This window comes from Lacerta agilis, chromosome 1, assembly GCF_009819535.1.
Source record: "Lacerta agilis isolate rLacAgi1 chromosome 1, rLacAgi1.pri, whole genome shotgun sequence".
NCBI lineage: Eukaryota > Metazoa > Chordata > Lepidosauria > Squamata > Lacertidae > Lacerta > Lacerta agilis.
The window spans coordinates 118457031-118482852 of NC_046312.1; the positions used below are offsets into that span (position 1 = coordinate 118457031).

At 43.1% G+C, this 25822-nt stretch overlaps 1 protein-coding gene across 3 annotated transcripts in view; it reads left to right on the top strand.

The window, feature by feature from the left end:
- Positions 1-25822, top strand: part of HECW2 (HECT, C2 and WW domain containing E3 ubiquitin protein ligase 2) — a 183355-nt gene that overhangs the window by 130250 nt on the left and 27283 nt on the right. For all 3 annotated transcript variants that reach the window (XM_033168893.1, XM_033168901.1, XM_033168885.1), the window contains 6 exons: positions 1083-1217; positions 5771-5873; positions 11864-11960; positions 15756-15839; positions 17680-17789; positions 24375-24495. In XM_033168893.1, the coding sequence (XP_033024784.1) occupies positions 1083-1217; positions 5771-5873; positions 11864-11960; positions 15756-15839; positions 17680-17789; positions 24375-24495 (650 nt within the window). The remainder of the gene's footprint in view (positions 1-1082; positions 1218-5770; positions 5874-11863; positions 11961-15755; positions 15840-17679; positions 17790-24374; positions 24496-25822) is intronic.

Here is a 25822-nt window from a genome sequence, read left to right on the forward strand (position 1 = left end):
CACCCATTTGTGGTTGTAATTATACAGTAAGCAGTTGGTTGAGGTTGGTTTTTTTTTAATACTTTTTTTTTTGAAGTTGGCTTTTATTTATTTCTTTAAAAAGTAGATAACTTCGTGTCCTTCTTCCCAGATATTAGGTGAAACAGAGACCCTCCTTTGAAGATCTGACCAGCTATTTTGAATGAATATGTGAAGTTCATCCCTCCTTGCACCCCACCCCACTTTCATTCCCTCCCAACAACAGAGCCTCCCCTGTCATGTAGGGATCTGGGAGAAATGAAATTTGGTTTGCATTTAAAGGTGAACCTACTTAATGAGCACTTTCCAAGGCAACTCAAGAACCTGAAACACAGTATTAAAATTCACACTTATCTGAAAATTGCAGTGGAGTTCTCTGAGCAAGTAATGCATACAAATATGCATAAGAAACGCATTGCATTAGGGGAAAGTGCCACGCGAAAACATGTATACTAGGTGGAAATGCTTACAAACATGCATATTGCGAGAAATTTCACACTGAAATGCTGGTGAATTTTCACGAGGACTTTTATAAGCAATGCAAACTGATGTGGAGAGCTGAACTGAGGGCTGGGAAGACGAGAAATCTGACTTTTTCTCACCTACCTCCTGCATTCTTGGTACCCCTGAGTTCTCACCCTCCACCCACTCAGCTCCTGTTTGTGAACGAACCATCATTCTCTGTGATTAGTAGCTCAAGTCCTCTCCTCTTAAGCAGTCTCACTGTTCCTTTCACTTGACTTCTGTGAATCACTGTGCGCACGAGAATCAGAACTGGTTTTGGAGCACTGAAAGCCTGTGTAGTGCTGGTAATCCCGGGTTAGAACGCACCCACCCATCCACCCACCCCCAAAGAGTCCCCTGTTGCGTGATAAAGTTAAAGGCTTAACAACCATTAGAACACAAGACTTTCTGTGCCTGTAACCACCCAATGCTTTGCTGCTCACAAGTACAGCTTAACATAGGAAGGCGTGCAGTCAGAAATACCCACAGTAATCGCAGTGAGGTTTTGGCAAGTAATGAAATGCTTTCCTCCCGCTCGTCTCCTCTTGCTTATTTACCAGGCTTTTTTTGTCGACCACAATTCCCGCACCACGACGTTCATCGACCCACGGCTTCCTTTGCAAAGCAGCAGGCCGACTAGTGCATTGGTCCACCGGCAACATTTGACGAGGCAGCGCAGCCACAGTGCTGGTGAGGTAAGCTGACACTTAGCCCGTGTGTGTGTGTGTGAGAGAGAGAGAGAGAGCACCTGTCAAGGTTACAGGATCCTCGGTTCTTCACAGTCCCATTTCTACATTCATGGCGGATAACATTCATTGTTTTGTCAGTCTTCTATTTGCTTCCTCGGAATGTAATTGCATTGGTGACCTGGATCAGCCTTGCCCAAGCATGTGCTCTCTACATTTTGCTGAACATTAGCACAGCCTGCATGGCCAGGGATCATGGAAGCTGTATTCCCTATGGAGGGCACCAGCTTGGGGAAGTCTGACCTTGCAAAGAAACTATTCAGAGAACAACTAATGACTGGGGATTTGAACGCATGCTCTCCTGCCATTCAAGTCCAACATTCTGGCCACTATATTCCCACCAGATGTCAAGGAAATAAACAACTATCTGACTTTTAAAGGTAAAGGGGACCCCTGACCATTAGGTCCTGTCATGGACGACTCTGGGGTTGCAGTGCTCATCTCGCTTTATTGGGCGAGGGAGCCAGCATAAAGCTTCCGGGTCATGTGGCCAGCATAACTAAGCCGCTTCTGGCGAACCAGAGCAGCACACCAAAACGGCATTTACCTTTCCGCCGGAGCGGTACCTCTTTATCTACTTGCACTTTGATGTGCTTTCAAACTGCTATGTTGGCAGGAGCAGGGACCGAACAACGGGAGCTCACCCCGTCGCATGGATTCGAACCACCAACCTTCTGATCAGCAAGCCCTAGGCTCTGTGGTTTAACCCACAGCGCCACCCCGCGTCCCTGACTTTTAGAAGACATGTGAAAGCAGCCCTGTTTGGGGAAGTTTTTAATGTTTGATGTTTTATCGTGTTTTTAATATTCTATTGGGAGCCGCCCAGAGTGGCTGTGGAAACCCAGCCAGATGGGCGGGACATAAATAATAAATTATTATTATTATTATTCACTGTCCGAGAATATACATTATATATTTTATTGGATGTGGGTTTTTTTTTAAGCTAGTTCCACGCATGTCTAATCCAATCCAGATCAGCTTTATCAAAGGCAAAGCAGCCTTGTTATTAAAAGTGTGCCTAGACGGTCCATTGTTGCATCCATAACCCAGGTTTAAGGTGCCATTTAGCTCCTAGCTTTCATATCTCAGTTTCTAACACTGTATCTCTGACCTGCAGCTCAGTAGGCTCCAAGCTGCATTTGAGTTCCAAGTTTTGGTGGGTTCAGGGCTCCAGAACTGGGCTGTAGTTGCCTGCTACCTTCCTACTGATCTCAACACAGCCAGTCATCAATTGCAAAGCAGTGCACTCCTCTAAACAAGTTCATCACAGAAAACAAAACATGCAAATGCTGCAGTTAGATATCTTATCACTCGTGGACCAAGGTGACGGGAGTTCTCAGTCCTCCTGGAATCTATAGCAGCGTGTCAGATTATAGCCTGAATCAGCTGGATTCAGGTTGCGCCAGCTCGACGAAAGTACCCTGACCTTTGCAATAACAATTTTTATCTTCTGCAAAATGTCCCTGCCATTTCCCGTTTATACCACTGGAGGGCCTTTGAATACAGATAGTTGTTCATGGGTCAACAGCAACAGGAGCGGCCTGTTTTTTACATCATGGCTTTTTGATATAGTTATCTGTTTCAAGTCAAACCAAAGGATGCACTGAAAGTCAAAAGTGGGGGGCAGCAAGGGGGAGCAGAACATGTACCATACTGACAAAGAAAGTGGACACGAGCCCATTCTTGGAATCCTTTTCTAATAATTTCTTATAGAAAACAACTTTGTTTATCAGCATACAGGTATTGATTTTAAATCTCTTTGGGCCCCAGCTATGTGTTAACTTTACTTCCTGCACATTGGTCTGTCCACAGTCATTCATCTGCCCCCCCCTTATTTTATTAAAAGTCACAGTGCAAAGGAGTGGGTTGCAAAAACCCAAAACAACTGTTGATAGAGTGGTGTGCATATTGAAATGAAGCATATAGTATAAAGCAAATAGTAACCTGTTAGTAACTTACAAATATTTGCAAGGTTACTATTTTTAAACTGAAGGGTCATCACTCTTCTTGTTTTTCTGAGCTTAGTTCACTATTCTTGGGGTCAAAGTTTGAAGGGGCGGGGCTGTCTTTCGACAACTGGGGAAAAGTAAATCAAGGAGACGGAGCAAATAATACTTGTATCCCCACTTCCTGATACACTTCAAAAGGAGGAGTCCCGAATGTACAAATCTAGTTTTGGGATATTCTCGGTGTTTTTGCTTCTTTGTGGCTCTTTGGCATCTTAAAAAAAGCAAGCTGGGTTTTATCTGTTTTAATGACACAAAGTTGTGGGTGAAGATTTGCAAATATGTATGTTTCTCACGCTGAGAGGAAAGGGTATGCAGTGAGCATGCGGAGCAGGGAGCGATGAACTACAAAACCCCCTGAAATTCATGTAACAAAGACCTATGGGAGCCAGGAAATTGCAGAAGTAAAGGTTGCTCTTACAGAGCAGAATGCACTCAGCTGTAACTGTGAAGGGAAGTGACAGTCATAGATGATGCTTTTGTGCTTCCTCTATGGGACCCAAGTATAAAGCCATAAAGAATATTAAACTTCACCAAGGCCTGCAATGTCAGCTGAGCTTGTTTGTTCTGGTGCATATCGAAAGCAGGGTTACTTGCAATCAATTACTATTTGTTCAAACGTTGGAAAAAAATCTTCAAGCTCACACCAGTTCTCAGCGGAAGCAGAACTCCTCCTGTCTGCTAAATGGTACACAAAAGTAAAATAAAAGCTTGTTTTAAAGTCTCAGCCCAGACTGAGATTTTTATGGTTGGTAGGTAGAATAATAGTATAATAAAAATAATAATCATAATACGGTAAATAATTTTATTGTCTGGGTGGCTTCCAGCAAAATATTTAAAAACTAATAAAATGTCAGACATTAAAAACGTCCCTAAAAGGGGCTGTATTCAGATGTTTTCTAAAAGTTGTATAATTCTTTATCTCCCTAACACCTGATGGGAGGGCATTCCACAGGGCGGACGCCACTACCAAGAAGGCCCTCTGCCTGGTTGCCTGTAACCTCACTTTTCGCAGTGAGGGAACTGCTAGAAGGCCCTCGGAAGTAGACCTCAGTGTCTGGGCTGAATTATGGGGGTGGAGACGCTCCTTCAGGTATACTGGGCTGAGGCCGTTTAGGGCTTTAAAGGTCAGCACCAACACTTTGAATTGTGCTCGGAAATGTACTGGGAGCCAATGTAGGTCTTTCAGGACCGGTGTTACGTGGTCTCGGCGGCCACTCCCAGTCACCAGTCTAGCTGCCGCATTCTGGATTAGTTGTAGTTTCCGAGTCACCTTCAAAGGTAGCCCCATGCAGAGCGCATTGTGGGCCTTTAATACTTGCAAAAGCTCTTAAACAGATAGTCAAACAGGTGCCAGCTGAGACATCGGACTGGATTCAGCTTGCAAGGCCTGCTAGCAGAAACCCTTGCAAGGACCTTAGCTAGCATTGCAGTGCTTTTTCACCTCTTCCCCTGGATGCCCGCACCTCTTCTCCTAATGTCACCCTAAAAATTGGCTCAGTGGAGCAATCGGAAGAACCCCAAGAACAGCATGCAGTTGGAGAAGGGGATTGTTCTGTGTGGCAAGCTGAAATGTTTGTACTGATAGACTGGTTGCCATAGTGCTACACTGGATTTCTCCTGTTGTTTTTAACTGGATGTATTCGAGACTGATACCAATGTAAAAAGAAAACAGAAAAGAGAGTTGAAATTGTATCAGAGCTTGTTAGATGAGAATTTTCACCTCATTTGAGTCTTTTGTGAAGGTACTTTCATTTCATTTGTCACCCGTGCACTTTAACTGGTTTCTGATTGATACGTAGACAGAATATTTTTATTTTTATTTTTTAAAAAGCACAATTGGGATGGCTTTGTTCTAGAAGAGAGGATGTAATGTGAAGTTGGGGTAGGAGGAGTTTTTGCATAATTAAAAGAACCCCCCCCCCCCGGAGGTGGTTTTGGACCTCAAACATGGTGGAAAGTTAAATGCCTGGCCAGGGCTACTGAAACATCTTAGTAATGCAGAACTTCTTTACTTCATTTAAAAATATTTTAAATGACAATGTAAAGTAAGGCGTTTCTTTCTGACCATACAAACACGGTCCTTTTGATAATCATCTCGCTTTGGCCCAAAAGCTACAACAACTGGAAACTATAATGTAGTTAATACGTGTATGTAATTAACGTGCACATTTGGGGTTATGTAAGGAGCAGTCTTGAGACTCTTGAGGGAAAGTTTAACTCTCTCCCACAGCCTTGCTCAGTCCTGACAGAAACTCCTCTCTGAACCTGCTGTTTGCATTTTGAGGAGAAGCTCCCTATGGAGGCTTCTGTTGAAGTTCAAACAGCAGCTTCAGACAGGATTTTATTATTTTAAATGGGAGCTTCCTGTCACCACTTCTCACCAACCAAAAGCTGCTTCCCCATGGCTGCTTCCCCCCCAAAAAAAACAATCAAATCAGTTTTGTACCTAAGAATAATGACCTCCGTTTTGTTTTTTTGTTTCGTTTTTTCCAGGTAGGAGAGGATTCCCGCCATTCAGGACCTCCTGTTTTGCCAAGGCCATCAAGCACGTTCAACACAGTTAGCAGGGCTCAATACCAGGACATGGTTCCTGTGGGTATGTGTGCCTTGTAGAGTCACGCTTTGTTTGCATTTTGCATGGGAGGGCTGTGTCTTATGTTACCATATTAAGGCATGAGGTTTCTCCTGCAATTTACTGCTGTTCTACAAAAACAAAAAACAAAATATTGGGGAGGATCCAGTGTTGCACGAGTGGACTTAAGTGAAATGTATACTGTGAGATACTAGGTGTGGCTCTGCTATATGCACACATCTTGCTTGGGGTAAACTCCTGGCATTAAATGCTACGCTATAATGTTGTAACCCAGGAGGTGTTCCTCTACAACTGGAGCTGGTTATTTTGGTTTTCTGTGAGCATTTTTTCTCGGCCTTGTGCCTTAGGGTTGCCAAGCATCCAGCATTTTGCAGGGCTACCTGAGCCGAACGCCTTTTTGGAGGCCACTCTGTGAGCTTTCAGACATGGATTAACTAGAGTCTGATGTCGACAGACGATAGGACGGGGTAGGAGGATAACATTGGGAAAAGAACATCCAAATTATTCTAGCTAATTAGCTGCAACTTCCACCCACCAGAGCTCAATACAGGAACACTGAGAGAAATGGGTGAGAGTTTAGTTAGACAGAGTTGAAAGTGGAAAGCTTGCTCTCCGAGATTGAGCACTTGCTGTTGGTGAGATTACAAAGCCTCTTCACATTTTTTTAAAAAAGTTTATGTAACTAGGAACACATTGTACAAAATGGACTTTAAAAAGTTATCTATAGCAAGGCATTGCTGGGGTTGGGGAGGTGTATACAGCTACCTTGCTTCTTACGCTTATTTTACTTACACGAAGGCAGCTTTGCAATAGGTGGTGGTGGGGAGAAATGGAGACAGGAGAAAACTCGCTTGCCATTTATTAGTTTCCCTCTCCACCTGTGCAAAGCTGCAACTGCGGGTTTACCTGGCTTTCGGAAGGTGGCACCAGAGCCCTTGCGCCGCCTCCCCAAATCTGGGTAAACGAGGCATTGGCCTTTGGGAAGGAAGTGTGAGGGCTCTGGTAGGGTCCTAGAACAGAGCTTTCCAAACTGTGTGTCGACATGTGAGTGTGTAGGTGTGTAGGTGCAGCATTGGAAACGCCCATTGTTCTAGGCGCACTTTGCGACAGGGAATTTCATTAATGCAAGCTCTGCGAGCAGTACTGCGCCCAAGATTTCAGATTTAAAAACTGCAGAGTTGGAAGGAAAGGGGGACCTTTTTCTGCCTCCCCACTTCCAGCTAACTCTCTGAAGACTGGAGAAGAGACCCTCTTAGGAATATTAGGGGGGCGGGCAGGGGAAATATGGCTTTGTTTTTTGTCTTCAGAGGTGGACTAGACCATGTGAACAATGAATATGAGATTTTAACTGCAGTTCATTCATTTTCAGTTTGTATTCTTCTTATAAAAAAGCACGCCTAGACATTTCGTTATAGTGCCCATAACCTACTGCCCATAACCTAGCTTTAATGTGCCATTGAGCTCCTAGCTTTCACATCTCAGTTTCTAACACTGTGCAGGTGTGTTGCACATATGCCCCCCGCACACCTCCCAGGGCTGGAAAGGGGTTAGTTTAACCTCCGGTTTGCTAGGGAAACTGAATTACTGTGTCACAAAATGAAAAGTCTTGAAAACTTTGACCTAGAGCCTTCCTTCCTCCTTCCCAAAACCCGGTAAGCAGCCCTCCACCTGGGGGCTCCTGGCTTTCTGGACCCCCAAAAACAAACCCTCATGTAAGTTATGAATTACCTGCATTACCTTACTTTTATTTAAAAGGGCTCACAGATGCACCGAGAATGTCTCGTCCCTTAGGAAGGGAGTTCTGCATTCACCTGCATGCTGCTCATTAACATTAAACCTTAGGTAGTCTTAAAACAATGGCTTTAATGTGAAGCACAAACCAGGTCAATTGAAAGATCAGTCTGAGCCTTACTTTTGAATCCTGATGTTCCATTTGGTACGAAAACCAAGGAATCCAGCTTCTGAGATGTAAGCTGATGTAAATCATTAATACAGATCACATGGGTGCAGTTTTGAGCATGCGACTTCAGACATGGATGGTGCCAAACAACTTCTACATCTAGAGTGGATGTAAAACTCCAGGCTTCAGTCAAAAAGCCATTCATGGGGGAGGGGTGTCTTGTTAACTCTCTCAGTTATCAACAAGTGTCAGTGTTGTAGTGAGTCCTTGGTTTTGGCCTACTAAGACAGAGCTTGGCCACCATTACTAAAGGTGCAGAGTAACTGGCAGGATTTAATTTCTGTCTTCAAAATGTGATTTTTTAAAATATAAATTTGATGATTGTTATTTTTACGTTTTAATTTTCTGTTGTTTTTAAACTTGCAAGTAGCTTTGTGTGTCCGCTTACACGAAAGCAGAGTCAAATATGCATTAAGAAGACTTCCAACAAAAGGGTTTCTCTGAACAGCTATTCCATTACATTTTGTGCTGGGTTGTTTTTTTTAAAAAAGAATGCACAAAAATACCACATTTATACAGTACACCATTTTGTACACTTTTCAATGCTTTTCAGTGCATTCATCCATGAAAATGCACCTTTTGAAAATATGCTTTGTATAAAATTGGTATTTTTTGTGCACACACTCTGCACACTGAAACTGCCGTGCAGAATCCAGAAAAGTGTGTGATCTGCCTAGGAGTTGCATTCCAATCCCCAAATTGGTTTGGGAGTGTCAAATTGGGCCAGTTTGCTGCAAAAAGAGACCGAGTGAATTCCTCTCCCACTCCTTCATCGTACGTCCTGCCTTTGTTGAAGATTATTTAACATTATTCATAAATATTAGGTTATCTATGGATATATATCAACAGAAAAAATCTGTGGCAGAAGTCTCTGTTTGTGTGGCGTTCCATATGAACATTGTAGCCTTGCTGAGCTTTGGAAAAATATGAAAGCTGTTCAGAAAGATCTGCTTAAAAAAAACACACACACATTGAAAATTGCAAATATAGGCAGTGAATATTTGCTCAATAATAATGCGAGTTAAGTGTACCACAGTTTTATATTCTGCATCCGGCAACCTTAAGTGCGCAGCAGATTGTTATCAGAACAGAACAGCAAGAGCAGTTTCAACAGAAAAGCATTCTTTCAGGTTGATCATTTTTGTTTCTGCGTGAAATGCTCGATTATGAAAGTTGCAAGGTGCTCACCGGTTTAGTAAGTGGCTCTGGTTTCTGCACAGCACTGTTGATTTTAATATCAGCTTTGCCTTTTCAGTGGGTTGAGTTGTCTTGGAAACTGCTTGTGTGCCTGATTCTTACTTACACACGGCTAAAACCATTGGCTCCAGTTATGGTGATTCATGCCTTTCAATAACAGAAGCTAATTCACTGAATGTAGCAGCTGTCACACTGTGGAGGAAGACACCCACGGCCAATTAACCTGATGGAGTGCCTGGATGTTTGCTCAGCAGCACTGTTTCTTGACAGTCGCTGCTGATTTAAGCTTCTGCTGCTGCCCGTTTCTTCAGTGTTGCATATGGCAACGCTTTGAAAAAGCTTCTCTACTTCAAGTGCAACTACAGAATGGGTGCCAGGCCTTTTAGGCTCCAGTCCTAAACCTACTTATGTAGGGAGCAAGCCCAGTTGAACTTAGTAGGACTTACTTCCGAGCAGGGTGGATTTGATCAATCAAATCCATTTAAATCACAATATAATAATAATAATAATAATAATAATAATAATAATAATAATAATAATAATAATAATAATTTATTTGTACCCCACCCATCTGGCTGGGTCTCCCCAGCCACTCTGGGCGGCTTCCAACAAATATTAAAATACATTAAAATATCACAGATTAAAAACTTACCTAAACAGGGTTGCCTTCAGTTGTTTATCTCCTTGACCTTTGATGGGAGGGCGTTCCACAGGGCGGGCGCCACTACCAAGAAGGCCCTCTGCCTGGTTCCCTGTAGTTTTGCTTCTCGCAGTGAGGGAACCGCCAGAAGGCCCCCGGCGCTGGATCTCAGTGTCCGGGCTGAACGATGGGTGTGGAGACGCTCCTTCAGGTATATAGGACCGAGGCCATTTAAGGCTTTAAAGGTCAGCACCAACACTTAGAATTGTGCTCGGAAACATACTGGGAGCCAATGTAGATCTCTCAGGTCCGGTGTTATGTGGTCCCGGGGGTCACTCCCAGTCACCAGTCTAGCTGCCAAAATCAGTAAGACTTGATTTAAATAATAATTTTTACAGAAAGACTCATTCTTGCTGGTATCTTCTTAATATTTACAACCAGGGGGAGGTTTCATTTTTGGAATAAAAAAATTTCAGAGTAGTTTTTAGTTACATCAAAAATTATTGATTTGGATATACTATTAAAAATACATAGACAGATAATTATGAAATTATTGTGAGGTTTAATAAGTTAACTCTTTATATTTGGACAACTTTTCTGCTGTACTTTATTGGAAGGAGAAAAATAATAATTTCCTTAATAACAATTTAAACAAATTATTTAACTAAAGCAGTTACATTATAGCATTATGTATCCATGTTTGTTAACTGATGTGGTTAAACAATTTTTTTAAAAAGCCTTAAGAATGAGTTTTAGCACACATGAAAAACTTAAAACAAACCCTTATTTCCTGATGCATAGAGTTTGGACTATAATATAACTTAAATAGAAAACTATCATTAGAAATATTTTATTTTATTTTAAAAATCCAATTTAAATAAAAAAGATCTGATTTAAATAAAAAGTCAATTTATTGTTATTATTATTATTTTAAAAAATAATCATTGATTTTTATCCACCCTGCTTTGGAGTAAGCATGCAAAGGATTGTGTTGCCTATCCGGTTGGAGCCTGAGTGATAACGTTCATTCTGTACTCTGAATTTAATTCTTCTTGTGTTTTAGCTTACTAGGTGGATAGATTCTAGTTTGCTTTTATCTTTTTTTTTAAGCTAAATTTTGTCTGCACCGGATGGCCAAGCAGCTAGACATCGTTACTTATAAACTGTGGTTCTTGCCACAGGAAGCAGCACTGTCACAAATGTTTTCCTGTGTGGGTAGCTACTTTGATGCTGCTGCAGCTAACCTGTTCAATAGCACCTATGGCACAAGTTCTTCCTCCTGTGTACCTACATCACTTCAAATCTTCCAACAACTTTGAATCACCTTTATTCTGGTTCTCCCCATGCCCTACCCCCATCTTTGAAAAAAAGAAGATGTAAAATCATCAGTAGTGTAGTGGCAAATTCTGATGTGCAGAGTCTCCTGATAGTCACAGTCATGCTCGCACATGTGTCCATGCCTCTTAGCATCTGGGATAGCTCGGTTGTTAAAGCACGAGACTCTTAATCTCAGGGTCATGGGTTTGAGCCCCACATTGGGAAAATATTCCTGCATTGCTGGGGGTTGGACCAGATGACCCTCATGGTCAACTCTACAATTCTATGATTCGAAGATCATTCAGTAATCTTATGATTACAAAATCATAATAATAATTAGATTGCATTGGTTAATGCAAGTCTTCATGTGCTGCCTTTTAGCTATATCTGCTATTTTCTGCTCGCGTGCAGGGGCAGATGATTTGGAGTGCTCCGATGTTTTCTTTCAGGGTGGCTTAACTTTGCTGTTTTATATCATAGCTTGAGCACCATTCCCTTGAAACCAAAGCATCTTGTGTTTTCATTGTTTCTAATGCTTAGCTTCAGAGCATACAGCGGCGAAAAATCTCCCCTTCCATGCTGATTGGGTGGCTCTGTCATGCTGGAGAAAGGGACCCTGCCGTAGAAATACTAATGGGTCTTAAATACCCCCATGATCCTGCACCACCACACCACTGATGATCATCATGTTAAGTGTTAGATTCAGCTAGCAGGAGCTAAGTGTCAAAAGATAGTTGTTGTCCCTTTGGAAAAGACACCTCCTTCTCCAAAGGCATCCATTTCTGAGGGAAATAGTAGCTGAGCCTAAAAACCCTGAGGAAATTTAGCTGTATTTTTAACAGACCTTTTCCAGTAAGGTGCCTTTTCTTGAATTTTCAGCTTACAACGACAAGATTGTCGCCTTTCTGCGACAGCCCAATATCTTCGAAATTCTGCAGGAGCGGCAACCAGATCTTACCAGGAATCATTCACTCAGGTGAGCATAGTACTAACCTTTCTTTCCCAACATCGAAGCCGGCTGTTGGTTTAATTTTGAGTTGCAAGCAAAAGACGGCAGCCTGTTTAATATAGCCACTTATTACCTGCGTTCAGCCTTAATGATAAAACTATGGCTTATTGTGTGTTTGAGTGGGAGGCTCTTGAGCCTTCCCCCAGCTCAGCACAGCTGCAAGGAAGATTTCAATTTAGTGCAATGGTTCGGTATTGCACCCAAACCTTCAACTGTATTAATCTTAACTGTGCTCTGTTGAATGAGTCCGATTCACAAAACAAGCTTTGAAGCTGGCTTGCTTCAGTCAGCTGTAGTTGAGACTAACCAGAGTTTGTCCAGGTTCAGACAAAACACTTAAGTGCATGCATCCGAATCTCTTCCTTGAGGTTACACCGGAAGGGAAAGGGGAGTGTGCAAGCCCCAGGCTCACTCAGGCTTGGTTGCAACATACCATATTTTTCGCTCCATAAGACACACCTGAACATAAGACGCACCTAGTTTTTAGAGGAGGAAAGGGGGAAAGCCCTGTTTTTTTGAGGATCAGCTGAAAGTGGTGCAGCTTTTTTTGCAAAGAGAAAAGCCCTGCTTATTTGAGGATCTGCTGAAAGTGGTGCAGCTTTTTTTGCAAAGAGGAAAAGCCCCGTTTTTATGGGGTCCAACTCACAGTTCTACAGCTTCTAGTCCTACAGCCATTTCTACAGTTTCCAGAAAGATAATCTAATCAGCCAGTCACATGTCGCTGGGGAAACAAACAGCCTCCCTCTGCATTCAACAATGGAGGCCTGGGCAAGGGGGCAGGGCTGGAAAGGGAGCCTTATCTCTCTCCCGATCACTTGCTGAACAGCTGTTCAGCGGCTTCCTTTCAACACCCCCTTCTCTCTTTGTAAAAAAAGAGCACGATCTGCTTTTGGCCCCTAGGCAATTCGGCTCCAGGGACCATGCATTTGCTCCATAAGACACACAGACATTTCCCCTTACTTTTCAGGAGGAAAAGTGCGTCTTATGGAGCGAAAAATACGGCAAGTAATAATTTGTTGTTGCCTCCACCTCAGATGATGGTGGACTCCCTGCACTACCAACAGTACTTCCCTCTGCCCACCACCACTGCAGAAATTAGGGCAGCATCTTCACAGCTACCTGCCCACCATGGCACATCCTAGCACCATCATCCAAAATCAATATATACAGATAATAAACTAAGAGCTCATAGGAGCTGCATCTCATAATGTCAGATGGAAGATAGTAGCACCTCTACAACACTCCTCCCCCTTTCTGTCACTCAGGGGGTGGGACACACACCGCCGACCAAATTTGTCCCCTTGGGTAAGGATCGCAGATCGGTCTCCCGCAGTGCCTGGCCTACAGTTCCATATCCCGACCGTGGAGGGAGGCACACCTGTCTCTGCGGGTCCCCAAAGTGGCAAGCCAAAGGGACAATCTCCTTGGATGTCATTTACTGTCGTACCTCGGAAGTCAAACGGAATCTGTTCCGGAATTCTGTCCGACTTCCAAAATGTTCAGAAACCAAGGCGCGGCGTCTGATTGGGTGCAGGAAGCTCCTGCAGCCAATTGGAAGCCATGAAATCTGCGCCAGACCTTCAGGTTCCAAGGAATGTTTGCAAACCGGAACACTCACTTCCGGGTTTGCAGTGTTCGGGAGCCAAAACGTTCGACTCGCAAGGCATTTGACTTCCGAGGTACAGCTGTACTTCGGGGTCAACCCCGCAGCACATGACGGAGCCTGTTATTAGAGTGAGGCAGGCTGTAGATGACAACCACGCCCTAGCTGTATTCCCTCATTAAGCAAGCAATTCCACTCACTGCAGTCAGCCCCCAAACTCCCAGGCGCATATCTAACAGGAATAACAAACAGATGCAGGCAGAAAACAACACACACACACACACACACATATGTTGGCTGGGAGAGCACACCAGGCAGGGGCCAGGACAGTGCCAGAAAGCCTCTCTGCTTAGTTCTTCCAAAATTGTCCACTCCCAAAATTGTCATGAAAGGTATGACAAGCTTTTGAGTTCTCCACAATGTTGCTCAAAGTAGTGGAGAATGGGAGGTAGGAAAAATAAAAACCGAAGAAATTATTCTGGGTGTTGGAGCCATGAGTTGTTTCCAAGATGGAGATGGTTTCATGTAAAGTTTGGGAAAGATCTGGGTTCCAATCCAGACATTAATGTCTCAGAGATGGGGAGCAGCCATTGCTTCTTCACTTTAGGTGTGTGAACCAATAACTGCCAGCAATTTTTTATATTTTTTTGGTGTTGTTATTTCCCCCCTGAATTATGTCCAGGGAGAGGATATGAATGTTGATACTGCTCTCTCTGGCCAGCACTCTTTGAGTGATGAATGGCGATGGAAAAAGAGTGAAACCAGCTGTAGCTGCATTGGTTCTCTCTCAGCATCATGAGACTTTTAAAAGTCTCTCAGAGTGACAAATAGTGACAGCACAGCCCTGAAAGGCGAGAAATGAACCAAAAGGAAATCCTGTCTGCGTGCTTCTGAAAGTAAGAGGTGCTTACATGCAGAGGAATGGCTTGGTCTTTTACACGCACACCAGCAGCAGCAAGAAAAAGGGATTAGAATGGCTGCTTTTTCAGAAAAGATACACGAATTCTAAAAACACTGACAGGAGGGAGAATTTCAGGTTTCTACCCTCTTTAAAAAACACAAAGTGTGCTCATGTATGCAGAGAGGAACTTATTAAAAACCAAGAGCGGTTCTTGTAGCACCTTGAAATCGAACAAATATACTGTGGAAGAAGCTGTAGTTCAATTGATCGTCTGCATCTGAAGCCGTCTGATGAAGCAAAACTGTAGTCCATGAAAGCTTATGACATTAGAAATTGTTTAGTTTTTTAAGACGCCACAGCACTGCTTGTTGGTTTTGTGCAAAAGACTTACCAGTAACATGGCTGCTCCTCTAGAAGTTGCTGCTGTATAAGAGCTGGTGCATCGTTCAAAAAATGGGAGTAGAGTGAGGCCATTGTTCTACCTCTTTATTGTCTACACTGAACTGGCAGCAGCTCTCCAGAGTTTCAGACAGAGGGGCCTCTCTCAGCCTTACCTGGAGGTGCCAGGGATTGAACCTGGTATACCTTCTGCATCCAAAGCAGATGCTTTTCCACTGAGCTGCGCCTGTTCCCCTAAAAAGGTGTGTGTCAGTCAAAAAGTGGTTCATTAAAAAACAACAACCGGCAGAAGCTCACTAGACTGCCACCATATCAAATTGAGTGAGCTGGGTTTGCAGAACAGTATGCCTTTCTGTGTGTCCCCCCCACCCCCCGCTCCTGGTAAGCTCTGTGCTCTTGAAAATTAACAGGATTCTCTTGACATTTGTGCTGAGAGCGGAGCAGGTGCACACACGTTATTTCGGAATAGCAATAGCCTTCTCCGGTGCTTCAGCTGCTGCTTGGAATTCAGAGCCACACTACTCGTGTCAGGTTGAGGGATTGATTTCCATTGGTTGGGTACCTGGGAGCAGCAGCTTGAGCTTCTGAGAGATGAGGGACAACAGCGGAAAAAACACAACAAACCATTCTTCTGAATGCGTTTGTTTAGGGGCTTGGGTGGGATGGGGGGGGCGGGGCTGGTTGCGAGATTCCTCCATTCACGTTGACATGTTGCGGCAGGTCGGAAAATGGTGCCTGAAATACAGAGGGATAATCTGGAGGTGCACTTGATATACCCAGTGCTTTTCCTCGCCGTGCTGGCGTACGTCAGTGCCTTGTTTGCAAGAGATGCTTTAGAACGCTGTGCCTGCCTCAACAGGGAGAAGATCCAGTTTATTCGGACTGAAGGGACTCCGGGACTCGTGCGCCTGTCCAGTGATGCAGACCTTGTCATGTTACTAAGGTACATGGTGCTGTTCTACAACGAATATAGGTTTCTTCGTTGTTGTTTTTAATCACCTTGGAACGTTTGTGCAATCTGCTGTGGTGACCTCGGCAATCTCTCTCTCCCTTCAGTTCTTCGAAATGAAGCTGGGGAGAGATGCAGCCGAGGGTTTTGGCGACAGTATTGTTCGTTTCTAACTTGCAGCTTGCTTTCAGTCGAGGATATTTATTTATCTCGAGAAACCTGTCAATCCAAATAGACTCCAAGCAGTCGTAAAGAGCCACTCGATAGCATGGCTAATGTTGTACCTATATAATATTGGGGATGGGAGGGGGTTGTAGCCCAAATTTATGCACATATGTAGCCTGTGTTTGTCTCAACATATTCCCCCGCCCCCCCCCCCAAAAAAAACCACCCTGGCTTTCTTTATGCCTCTTCGTTCATAAATAGGTTCTACCATCTCTTGCCTTCCAGAATTACTAGTGAAGGGTTTTGGATTAAAACATTTTCGTTTTAATTGAAAACAGCTGCATTTGCACAATTGTGGCTACTCATCTAGATGGAATGGCAGAAACAGACAGTAGCTCATTTGGTAGAGCATGAGATTCTTAATCTCACAGTCGTGGGTTCAAGCCCCACGTTGGGCAAAAGGAATTCCTGCATTGTACGGGGTTGGACTAGTCACTAGAAGAGCCTCATGCTCCTTTCCAACTCTACAGTTCTATGGAAAATGCTGGCAGTGCAAGAAGAAGGGAGGGGCAAGATCCAGGAAAGGGCTGGACATTGGCTTAGAAGAAAACCGAATATTTGCATAATTGTGGACACAAACAAGGGAAGGATAGATACTGGAATGTGTATGAAGAAGAGGTAGAATTTTGACTAGGAGGGACCAGAATTCAAGGTTGTATTTCTCACAGAAGAGGAACATATTTTATGCCATAAGGCAGGGGTCAGCAAACTTTTTCAGCAGGGGGGCGGTCCACTGTCCCTCAGAACTTGTGGGGGGGCCGGACTATTTTTTTTGGGGGGGATGAATGAATTCCTATGCCCCACAAATAACCCAGAGATGCATTTTAAACAAAAGCACACATTCTACTCATGTAAAAACACACGGATTCCTGGACTGCCTGTGGGTCGGATTTATAAGGCGATTAGGCTGGATCTGGCCCCTGGGCCTTAGTTTGCCTACCCATGCCAAAAGGTTTGTGTGAATTAGAGAGTGGAGCTCAGCCATTGTTTCAAAGAAATGCTGTGCATTGTCCCTTGCATGAAGACTTCTTATCCCCTTCCTTCATTGATCTCCCTTTCCTCTCTTAACCTACATGCAGAGGCTTATATACAGATGTGGCATTCATTATGCCAACATTGGGCGCACAGGCATAGTAGAGCTTGCAAGCAGGCATGATTGTGACCCGCCCCCTCCCCCACAACGAAAGACTTGTCTGCACATGGACCCTTTATCCCATAACGTTATTTGTGTCTCATTCACCAAGTGTTTGCTGCTTTGTCATTGATTGAAAGATGAAGGGCTACTCTCAGGAGATTCGTGATGTTAAGATTCATGATGTTGCAATGTTGGGACCACAATGCATGCATCTTTCTTGGAATCCTGTCCCAAATACATGAAAGAATGCCTGATGATATTTTAGAGCAGGCAAAACTAATTACAATGAGTGTGATTGGAAGCAGGAATGGTAGGTTCGGAGGGTGTCCTTAACTCTTTCCGTTCCCTGCACTTTCTTGTTCCAAATGGTGCCTGCCAACAGTCTTTTCTACTTAAAACATAGTAGATGCAATCATTTCGAAAAAACATTCAAGCCTGCCTTATGTCTTCGCCCCCCCCCCAATTTTCTTCCAGTTTATTTGAAGAGGAAATAATGTCATACGTACCACCGCATGCCTTACTTCATCCCAGTTATTGCCAGTCCCCACGAGGCTCCCCGGTGTCCTCTCCTCAAAACTCTCCAGGTAAGCCCTGTTACAGCTGCATCAATGGTAGAGAGTAAACCTGATGTTCTCATCTGTTTTCATGGACTTCTTTGTGCAAACAAGCAGGAGGTGAAAACTTCGGCTGTTGCGACTACACTGATTTTGTGTTCTTCGTTGCAGGCATCCGAACAGCCTTTCCCAAAGGCATTTTCTTTGTAAGGCCTGGAAATGTTTTGTACCAGAGGGTGTTATATAGAGCCACATAAGTGATATTTTCCACCACTAGTACTGGAAAACCTAAAAACAAAAGGGATGCCATCTCTTAATCTTCCTCTTGTGTTAAGAAAGCACTACAAATATGGGTTTGAATATCTTATTTTTTCCCCCATCATTGGAGGGTGGTATTCTGGAATAAGAACAAATGTTTAAGACTGTCATATGTGTGGCGGAAAAACATGAACACGTAGCAGAGTTTGCTGAAGGCAAATAAGCATAATGGTTACAAATCCAGTACATTCAGGATTGGCACAGTCCATAAAAAAATCCAGTTGCATCACTTACAAAAACTTATAAACTTATAACAAGACTAAACCTTAACACTAAGCATACTATGTACAGAACACCACATCAGAAGGAAGAGAGATAGAAAGAGAAAGTAAAACCCAGGCTCCTTCTGGCCTGAATTTTTAGTCAGCATGACCTTAATTGGAAGAGATAAAAGAACCAGTTCAAACCATCTGTACTCAGCTTCCAGAAGGTATAACCCAAACAATCATGACTCTTCTGCCTGTTTCTCTCACACAGAGAAGCTTCCAGCAGCTTCTAGAACCCTCCTGTATTAATCAAAATATAAAAGATCTCTACACATCCGATCAATACTTTCTGCACTAAGAAATGCAAACCGGCACTCCTTTTTTAAAAAATAGCTTTAATTAAAGATTTTCTTGAGTTACAGAACAAACAAATAAACAGCGAAAAGTACATCTATCGTAGGACAAGGAAGCCTGGGCAGATGATGCTCCCCTTCCCCACTCCTGCTTTTTGGCATGATATGAATCCCAAACTCTGTGTAAATTACCGTATTTTTCAGTCCAAAAGACGCTCCAGACCATGAGACGCACCTCATTTTTAAAGGTTGAAAACCAGAAAAAAAATATTTTTTCTGGTTTTCCTCCTCTAAAAGGCTGGGGGGGGGGAGGCAGCGGGGAGCGAAGTGGATGTTGCTGGATCCTCCCGCAGCCTCCGTTCGCAGAATTGAGGTGCAGGGAGGATCCAGCAACATCTCCGCTGCTGCCTCCACCTCCTGCCAAACGTGGCAGGGGTGGGGGGAGGCAGCGGGAGCTAAGCCTTTGCTCCATAAGACGCACTAACATTTCCCCTTCCTTTTTTAGGAAGGAAAAAGTGTGTCTTATGGAGCCAAAAATACGGTAATAAACAGGTATGCAGGTAGAAAGGTAGCAGAGATCTGAGGGCTATCCAAGGTATTGCGTAGAATGCCATATGTATGAATATCTTTCTGGTAGACAGAAAGTCGTGTGTTTGTGCTCAGTTCAATGAGCTCCTGGCCCTTGGGGGACCAAGGTCATTTCACTGAGGCCACGTTACCTGATCTGAAGAAGGTGAAAGGGTTGTTGGAAGCCTTCAGGAATGTGACAGCCGCTTCCCACTCCCAAACTTAGGATCGAAACTTTTGGACTTTAATGTTAATGTCAGTCAAAAATTATTGGATCTGTATACTCTTGGCTCTGTCCAAATAACTGTGTCTGTCAGGGAGACCTTTGTGTTTCTGTTGAGAATCAAAGTGTCTCGAGTGGCCGGGGCAACCCAGTCAGATGGGCGGGGTACAAATAATAAAAGTATTATAAATTATTATTGTGTTCTTTTTTTTCCAGTCCCAGTACTTTAGATGACATGAAATAAAACTGCTATTTATTTATTCCTAAGACCCACACATACATGCAAAGTGTGTGAGAGAGAGAGAGTGAGAAAGAGGCATGTGCATGCTTACATAAATATTTCTTTTTTTAAAATAAACCTTCCTTTCCTTTGTTGCTCTTACGGATGGAATAATTGCTCTAATTGCCCAGGAAATTCTTGACGGTGACAACTGATTTGTAATAAGAACTTGCCATGTGCTGAAAGGATAATTTAGTGGTGTTTTACGAAATGTATTCAAGAGTCGGTTGTCATCCTCAGTCCTTGTATACATCTGGAATAATAACCGATAGAAATAAGAATGTGTTAAAAAAAGTATTTAGGGCACTTGTATGTAAGCAGCAATCCCCAGTGCTAGATTTCAACAAAATGGTAGGTGAAATGTATTCAAAATGTACAGTATATCCATTTGAAGCAGCGTATGTTATTTGTGTTTTGATAAAAGTGTGGGAATCAAATATGAGATTTGAATAAGGACAATAACTACAAAGCTTGTATGCTGCTGACTGTCAGGGACTGGTTGAATGAGGAGGAGAGACGGGTGTCTCCCTCCCAGGAACGCCCCCCCCAAAGGCACAGAAGCCGAAGACTTGGATCTTGGGACACTGTTGATAGGATACAACTGGGTGTAGCCGGCACTCACTCCATCCTTTTCTAGGGGTTGGGGTGGCTGGCTAGCAGGCAGGGATAGGCAGGTGTTCCCAGCAGTGTACTCCTGCAGGTACATACTTAACCCTGCTCTTTCTCTGGAAAACAAGTTTTTGTACGGTTTCAAATCCTTCCTTATTAATGTGTTTAATGTCCGTTTCTAAAACCTGTTTGGCCAGAGGTGACAGCAGCACACACACACACACACGTTGCAAACAAACAAGTAACTTGAGTAGAATGATGCCTCCTTCAAACCACTTACAGCTCTGTTTAAAAAAAAATGCTATCTAGATTAAGCCTAATGTTGCAAACCTGTGCAAGCTTGCTCAGAAGTGTGTCCCTGTGCGAAAGGATGCAGCCTGAATCTCTTTCTGTTCCTGCCAGTCTATAAAACTGCATACCGGCCCCTCTTTTCAGTTCTAAGTCACTATTGCTTTTTCCCAATCACCTATCCCATGCCAATGTGACAGCAATGTGTCCTTTCCTTTTGCCCATAAGGTAGGTAGGTAGGTAGGTAGATAGATAGATACTTTATTGTCATTGTACATAGTACAGTGGTACCTCTGATTAAGTACTTAATTCGTTCCGGAGGTCCGTTCTTAACCTGAAACTGTTCTTAACCTGAAGCACCACTTTAGCTAATGGGGCCTCCTGCTGCCGCTGTACCGCCAGAGCACGATTTCTGTTCTTATCCTGAAGCAAAGTTCTTAACCTGAAGCGTTATTTCTCGGTCAGCGGAGTTTGTAACCTGAAACGTATGTAACCTGAAGTGTATGTAACCCGAGGTACCACTGTACAACGAAATTGAATAGAATAACAGAAATAGATAAGACTTTATATATATATATATATATATATATATATATATATATAGAGTGATCTGGTTTGGGAATTAACAGCCTGTAGAGTTACTGCTAAAGGTCAGATCTTATAATCCTGTAACTTTCGTTCTTTCTCTGTCCCTCTCACATTCTCTCAGGCACAACAAATATCTCCCCCACCCCCCGCCACACAAACACATGAACTTTAAAGTTGCATCGTGTTGTTAGTACACACAAAGAAATTCATTAAGAGCTGCGGTATCATTTTGGGCATGTAGCCATTTCAGCTTCTTAGTTCTGATAACATATTTGTAAGCTTTAGAAATCCAAGAAACAGAGCATTTATAAAAAAAAGAAATTGAAATGAAGACAACCAGGAAGCAAGGGTGTTGAGAGGTTTTTGGTTTTGGTTTTTTTAAGTACCCTACATATCCAGGATATATATTATACTGACGTTTTATGTGCATGTAATCTTTGAAGTAAAATAGGAAGTTGCTTCACTAAAGTTTTCCCCAAAGATAGCGCTTGTAGTTCATTTACCTGCTTAGCTTAAGAGTTACAGGAAACAGAAATGCAGTGCATTTTGTTAAATGTGGTTCCCCCCCCGCCCCGCCCCCCTGCACATAGTTCTCTTTTGGGAGATGCTAAGTCTGGAAGTTAACTTTCAAAATTAGGCATGTGTTTTGTTATGAGTCATCTTACACCAGAAGTTAAAGCAGGTTTCTGAGGTTGCAACTGGAAATTCAAGTAATTTGTGCTTTTAGATATTTCCACAGATGACTAGAGCAGATTAACTCAACTTGGTTTGAACAGAAATCAGGCATGCTAATTTTCTAAATTTTTTAGAACAGCCTTTTTTTGGTGGCGGGGGTGGGGGTGGGGAGAGGAGGCTGCAGCCCTACATACTTACTTAGGAACTCAGTGGACTTACTTCTGAGTAGACATGTATAGGTTTACCTTCTTTGTGTGTGACTGTATTGTCGGATGTTCATATGTTTTCAATAGTATGCACCCTTAATTCATTCAGAAATGTATATTTAAATGTGCGTTCTCCAGGCTATGCAAAGGCATCACTTATGAAATGCCAATTAAAGTTCCGATTAAGGATGCATAGCTTTCGTTTTCTCTCCTGATGGTTAAGAGGAAAACCCACAGTTGTCATATTGAAGTGGTCATATGCTCATTGTAATACGCTTTTGCAAAACAAAGTCTCCCCCTTCTTGTTCTGTTTCAGACCGGTTCTTTTACTAGTCCACCATGGTTTAAAACCACCCACACACTTTAGGAGGGGTAGGCTGGCTTCAGTTTTCTCTCATATGCATATTTCAGATTATTTAACACAGATTAGTTATGCCCTAACTGTTAGGAGATCCCTAGTATGAGCTCTTACTCTCCAAATTTGTTATCAGTAGGCCACAGGGGTTCTAGTAAGTAAAAAAAAAAAAAAGCCACCCACAAATACAGGTGAAACTCGAAAAATTAGAATATTGTGGAAAGGTTCATTTCTTTCAGTAATTCAATTTAAAAGGTGAAACTAATATATGAAATAGACTCGTGACATGCAAAGCGAGATATGTCAAGCCTTTATTTGTTATAACTGTGATGATTATGGCGTACAGCTGATGAGAACCCCAAACTAAGAATTCCAACTTTGAGGTTTTCATCAGCTGTGTGCCATAATCATCACAATTATAACAAGCAAAGGCTTGACATATCTCGCTTTGCATGTCATGAGTCTATCTCGTATATTAAACTCCGGCAGCTAATGAAAACAATTGCTTACATAAATGGACTTTTCCACGATATTGTAATTTTTCGAGTTTCACCTGTAAATCACACATCACACATAAATTTTGTTTAAGGTTTTTTGGCATAATTTTGGCCAAAGCTTTCTTTATTAAAATACAAAATGTGAGTGGTTGCTTAGGCATTGGTTGCGGCTATCTGTCCCCGCCCAGGGACAGAACTGACATTTGCAGTGAGGGAAAACATCTTGGGGACAGAATGGAGCTGGGGGCCAGACCCTTGCCTCTCCCCTAATGCTTCCAGGGGCTCTTGCGTGGCCCTAGCCCCTTCCCGGAGGTACGGACAAAAGCATGGTGAGCCCCTGGATTCCTTTAACGGAAAACCCTGCAGCAGCAACATTGGAAGGGCAGGCACAGCCAATCCATACCCCTCCACCAACCAATTTTTTTAACCAATACCTAACCACAACCTTACAAGTTGTGACTATTTGCTACGCAGTATGCGAAAACCAAATGGCACCAGCCAATCAGCCAAATGGAAAAATTCCTACCAGGCCCTTGCCCCAAGGTCAAACGCAAAACCCTGATTATAATTATAGCCTCTGGGCTGTCAGTCAACAATTTGCAACATCAAAATCTCCCCAACAACCCAAAAAGAACCCAAACACTGTAGTGGCCATCTAATCCATCCTTCCCAGCAACAAAAAGGGGTGTGTTGATAGACCCCACCGCAACACGTGCTCTCCATGAAGGAGAACATGCTTTGCTAAAAAGATCTGAGACTCGCCCTACTGGATCTGGTCAAGTCCACCTAGTCGAGCCTTCTTTGCAAAAAATAAAGGTCCCCTCAACAGCAGGCTTGTTGTTTATTATATTTATTGTTGTTTATTTATTGTATTATATTAATATTTTTTATATTTATATTTACTAAATTTATATACCACTCCCTTCATCAAAAGATTTCAAGGCAGTTCACCAAGATAAAACACAAGTAAATCATTAAATCTAAACAACAAAACAATAACCCCCTTCCCACAGACACATTTAAAAGGCTGTAGGATATAAAGCAGCCCAAGGCCTGGCTGAAGAGGAACACTTTTGCCTGGCACCTAAAAAATATAATGAAGGCGCCAGGCGAACCACCCTGGGGATAGCATTCCACAAACAGGGAGCCACTGCAGAGAAGGCCCATTCTCATGTTGCCACCTTCCAGACCACACATGGAGGAGGCACATGAAGAAGGGCTTCAGATGATGGGTGCAGAGTCTGGTTTTGTGCATCACCAAATGCCCAGGAATCTTACTATTCTTCTGCTGTTTCCCACACTTAGAATTTACAACTTTCCTCCCAGTATATGTTGCATGTGGTGTTACTGCACTGTCAACTTCCACCCAGACTTGAATGTTTCTGACAGAAAGGTGAGTGACAATGATCTTAATAAAATAGGTCTTGTGCTTCTTCTGGCTTCATTGCAGGTACTACACGTGCTAATGCTCGAGCTCCTGCTCCATATAAAAGAGATTTTGAAGCCAAGCTGAGGAATTTCTACAGGAAGCTGGAGACTAAAGGATACGGACAAGGCCCAGGGAAATTGAAGTATGTAGAAGTCTTACATACAGCCAAGCATATTTCAGAGATAGAACACAGTGCTACGGTCAATTTATTCCCATTAATGCATGCCGCAGAGCCCCAAGCTTGAAGTATTTTGTTTGTTTTTAAAGAAAAGCCGTTTTGAGAAGGCAGAGGAGAGGGATGAGGTGTGCTTGAACGTTTTGAAGCTTGCCACTTCCTCAGTCCAAATCCTACCACAAGTGGTTTTTTTCTGAAAGAAGTAGGACATCCAAGTTCTGTTACAAAAGTTGGGTGCCTCCCACTCTATCTGCCGAGCAGTGGCAAGAGCTCATGGGTTTCCGGGCTCTTACCCGGGATCTGTGGTCCTTCAGGGGAATTGAGACATGGCAGAGACTGTCATAGCTTTAAGAAATATGGCTTATTGACCTATTTACACCTTCAGTCTGTATGGAGGGAGTCCAGATCTTACAGCATGGTCATTTCAAGAGGGATTTGTCCCCCACAGCAGTGCAGCCAGTCTTCAGCTAGCCTGCCGAAGATGGATCCCAATCCTCTTCCTCCTTCTCATCCTCCTCCTTCCTATTACCTCATACCCAGTTACCCTGGTAACCCCCCAACCCCCCCCTCTCTGTTCACACCTCAGGGCAAAGAAGGAGGACAATTCTCTTGCATCGCCAATGACCCTTAACGGCCCTGTATTGTTTTGTAATGGCCCTAGCTCAGCCAGGTCTTTTTGCATAGGCTGGCCCAGGAATCCCTGCAGCTTGTATTTCTCCCTTCACATCCCAAATAATCAGGTGTCCTACCATTTATTAATTTATAAGGTCCCGCCTCTAAATTTATAACAATTCTTTTTCATGTGATTTGTCGTTTCCCCTGACAATCCATAATGGGTTTTTTTTGGGGGGGGGCAGATAAACCACTTTTGTTTCATAAACTGCTTTTAGGTGTGGTGGTGTATTTCTTTAAAAATAAATAAATAAAATTTATATTTATTTATGGAATAAACAAACGTGGCAACAGGTATTAATTGCTGCCATCAAGAGCAAAGGGCTTCCAGGATATCTCAGCTAACAAGTTGGGTTGGGATGTTGGAAACTCAGGTTCAAATGCCCGCTTGGGACCAAATTAGACATTACATGGCAGGTTACATCTCTCAGTGGTTTGTTGTTTTTTTTATAATGCACACCAGCTTTCCCCTCCCCTTTGCCATGTCATGTCCAGTTTGACCTTTGGCTATAAAATACAAGTGATGTACATAATAAAATACAAGGGACGTGGGTAGCACTGTGGTCTAAACCACTGAGTCTCTTGGGCTTACCAGTCAGAAGGTCGGCAGTTCGAATCCTCG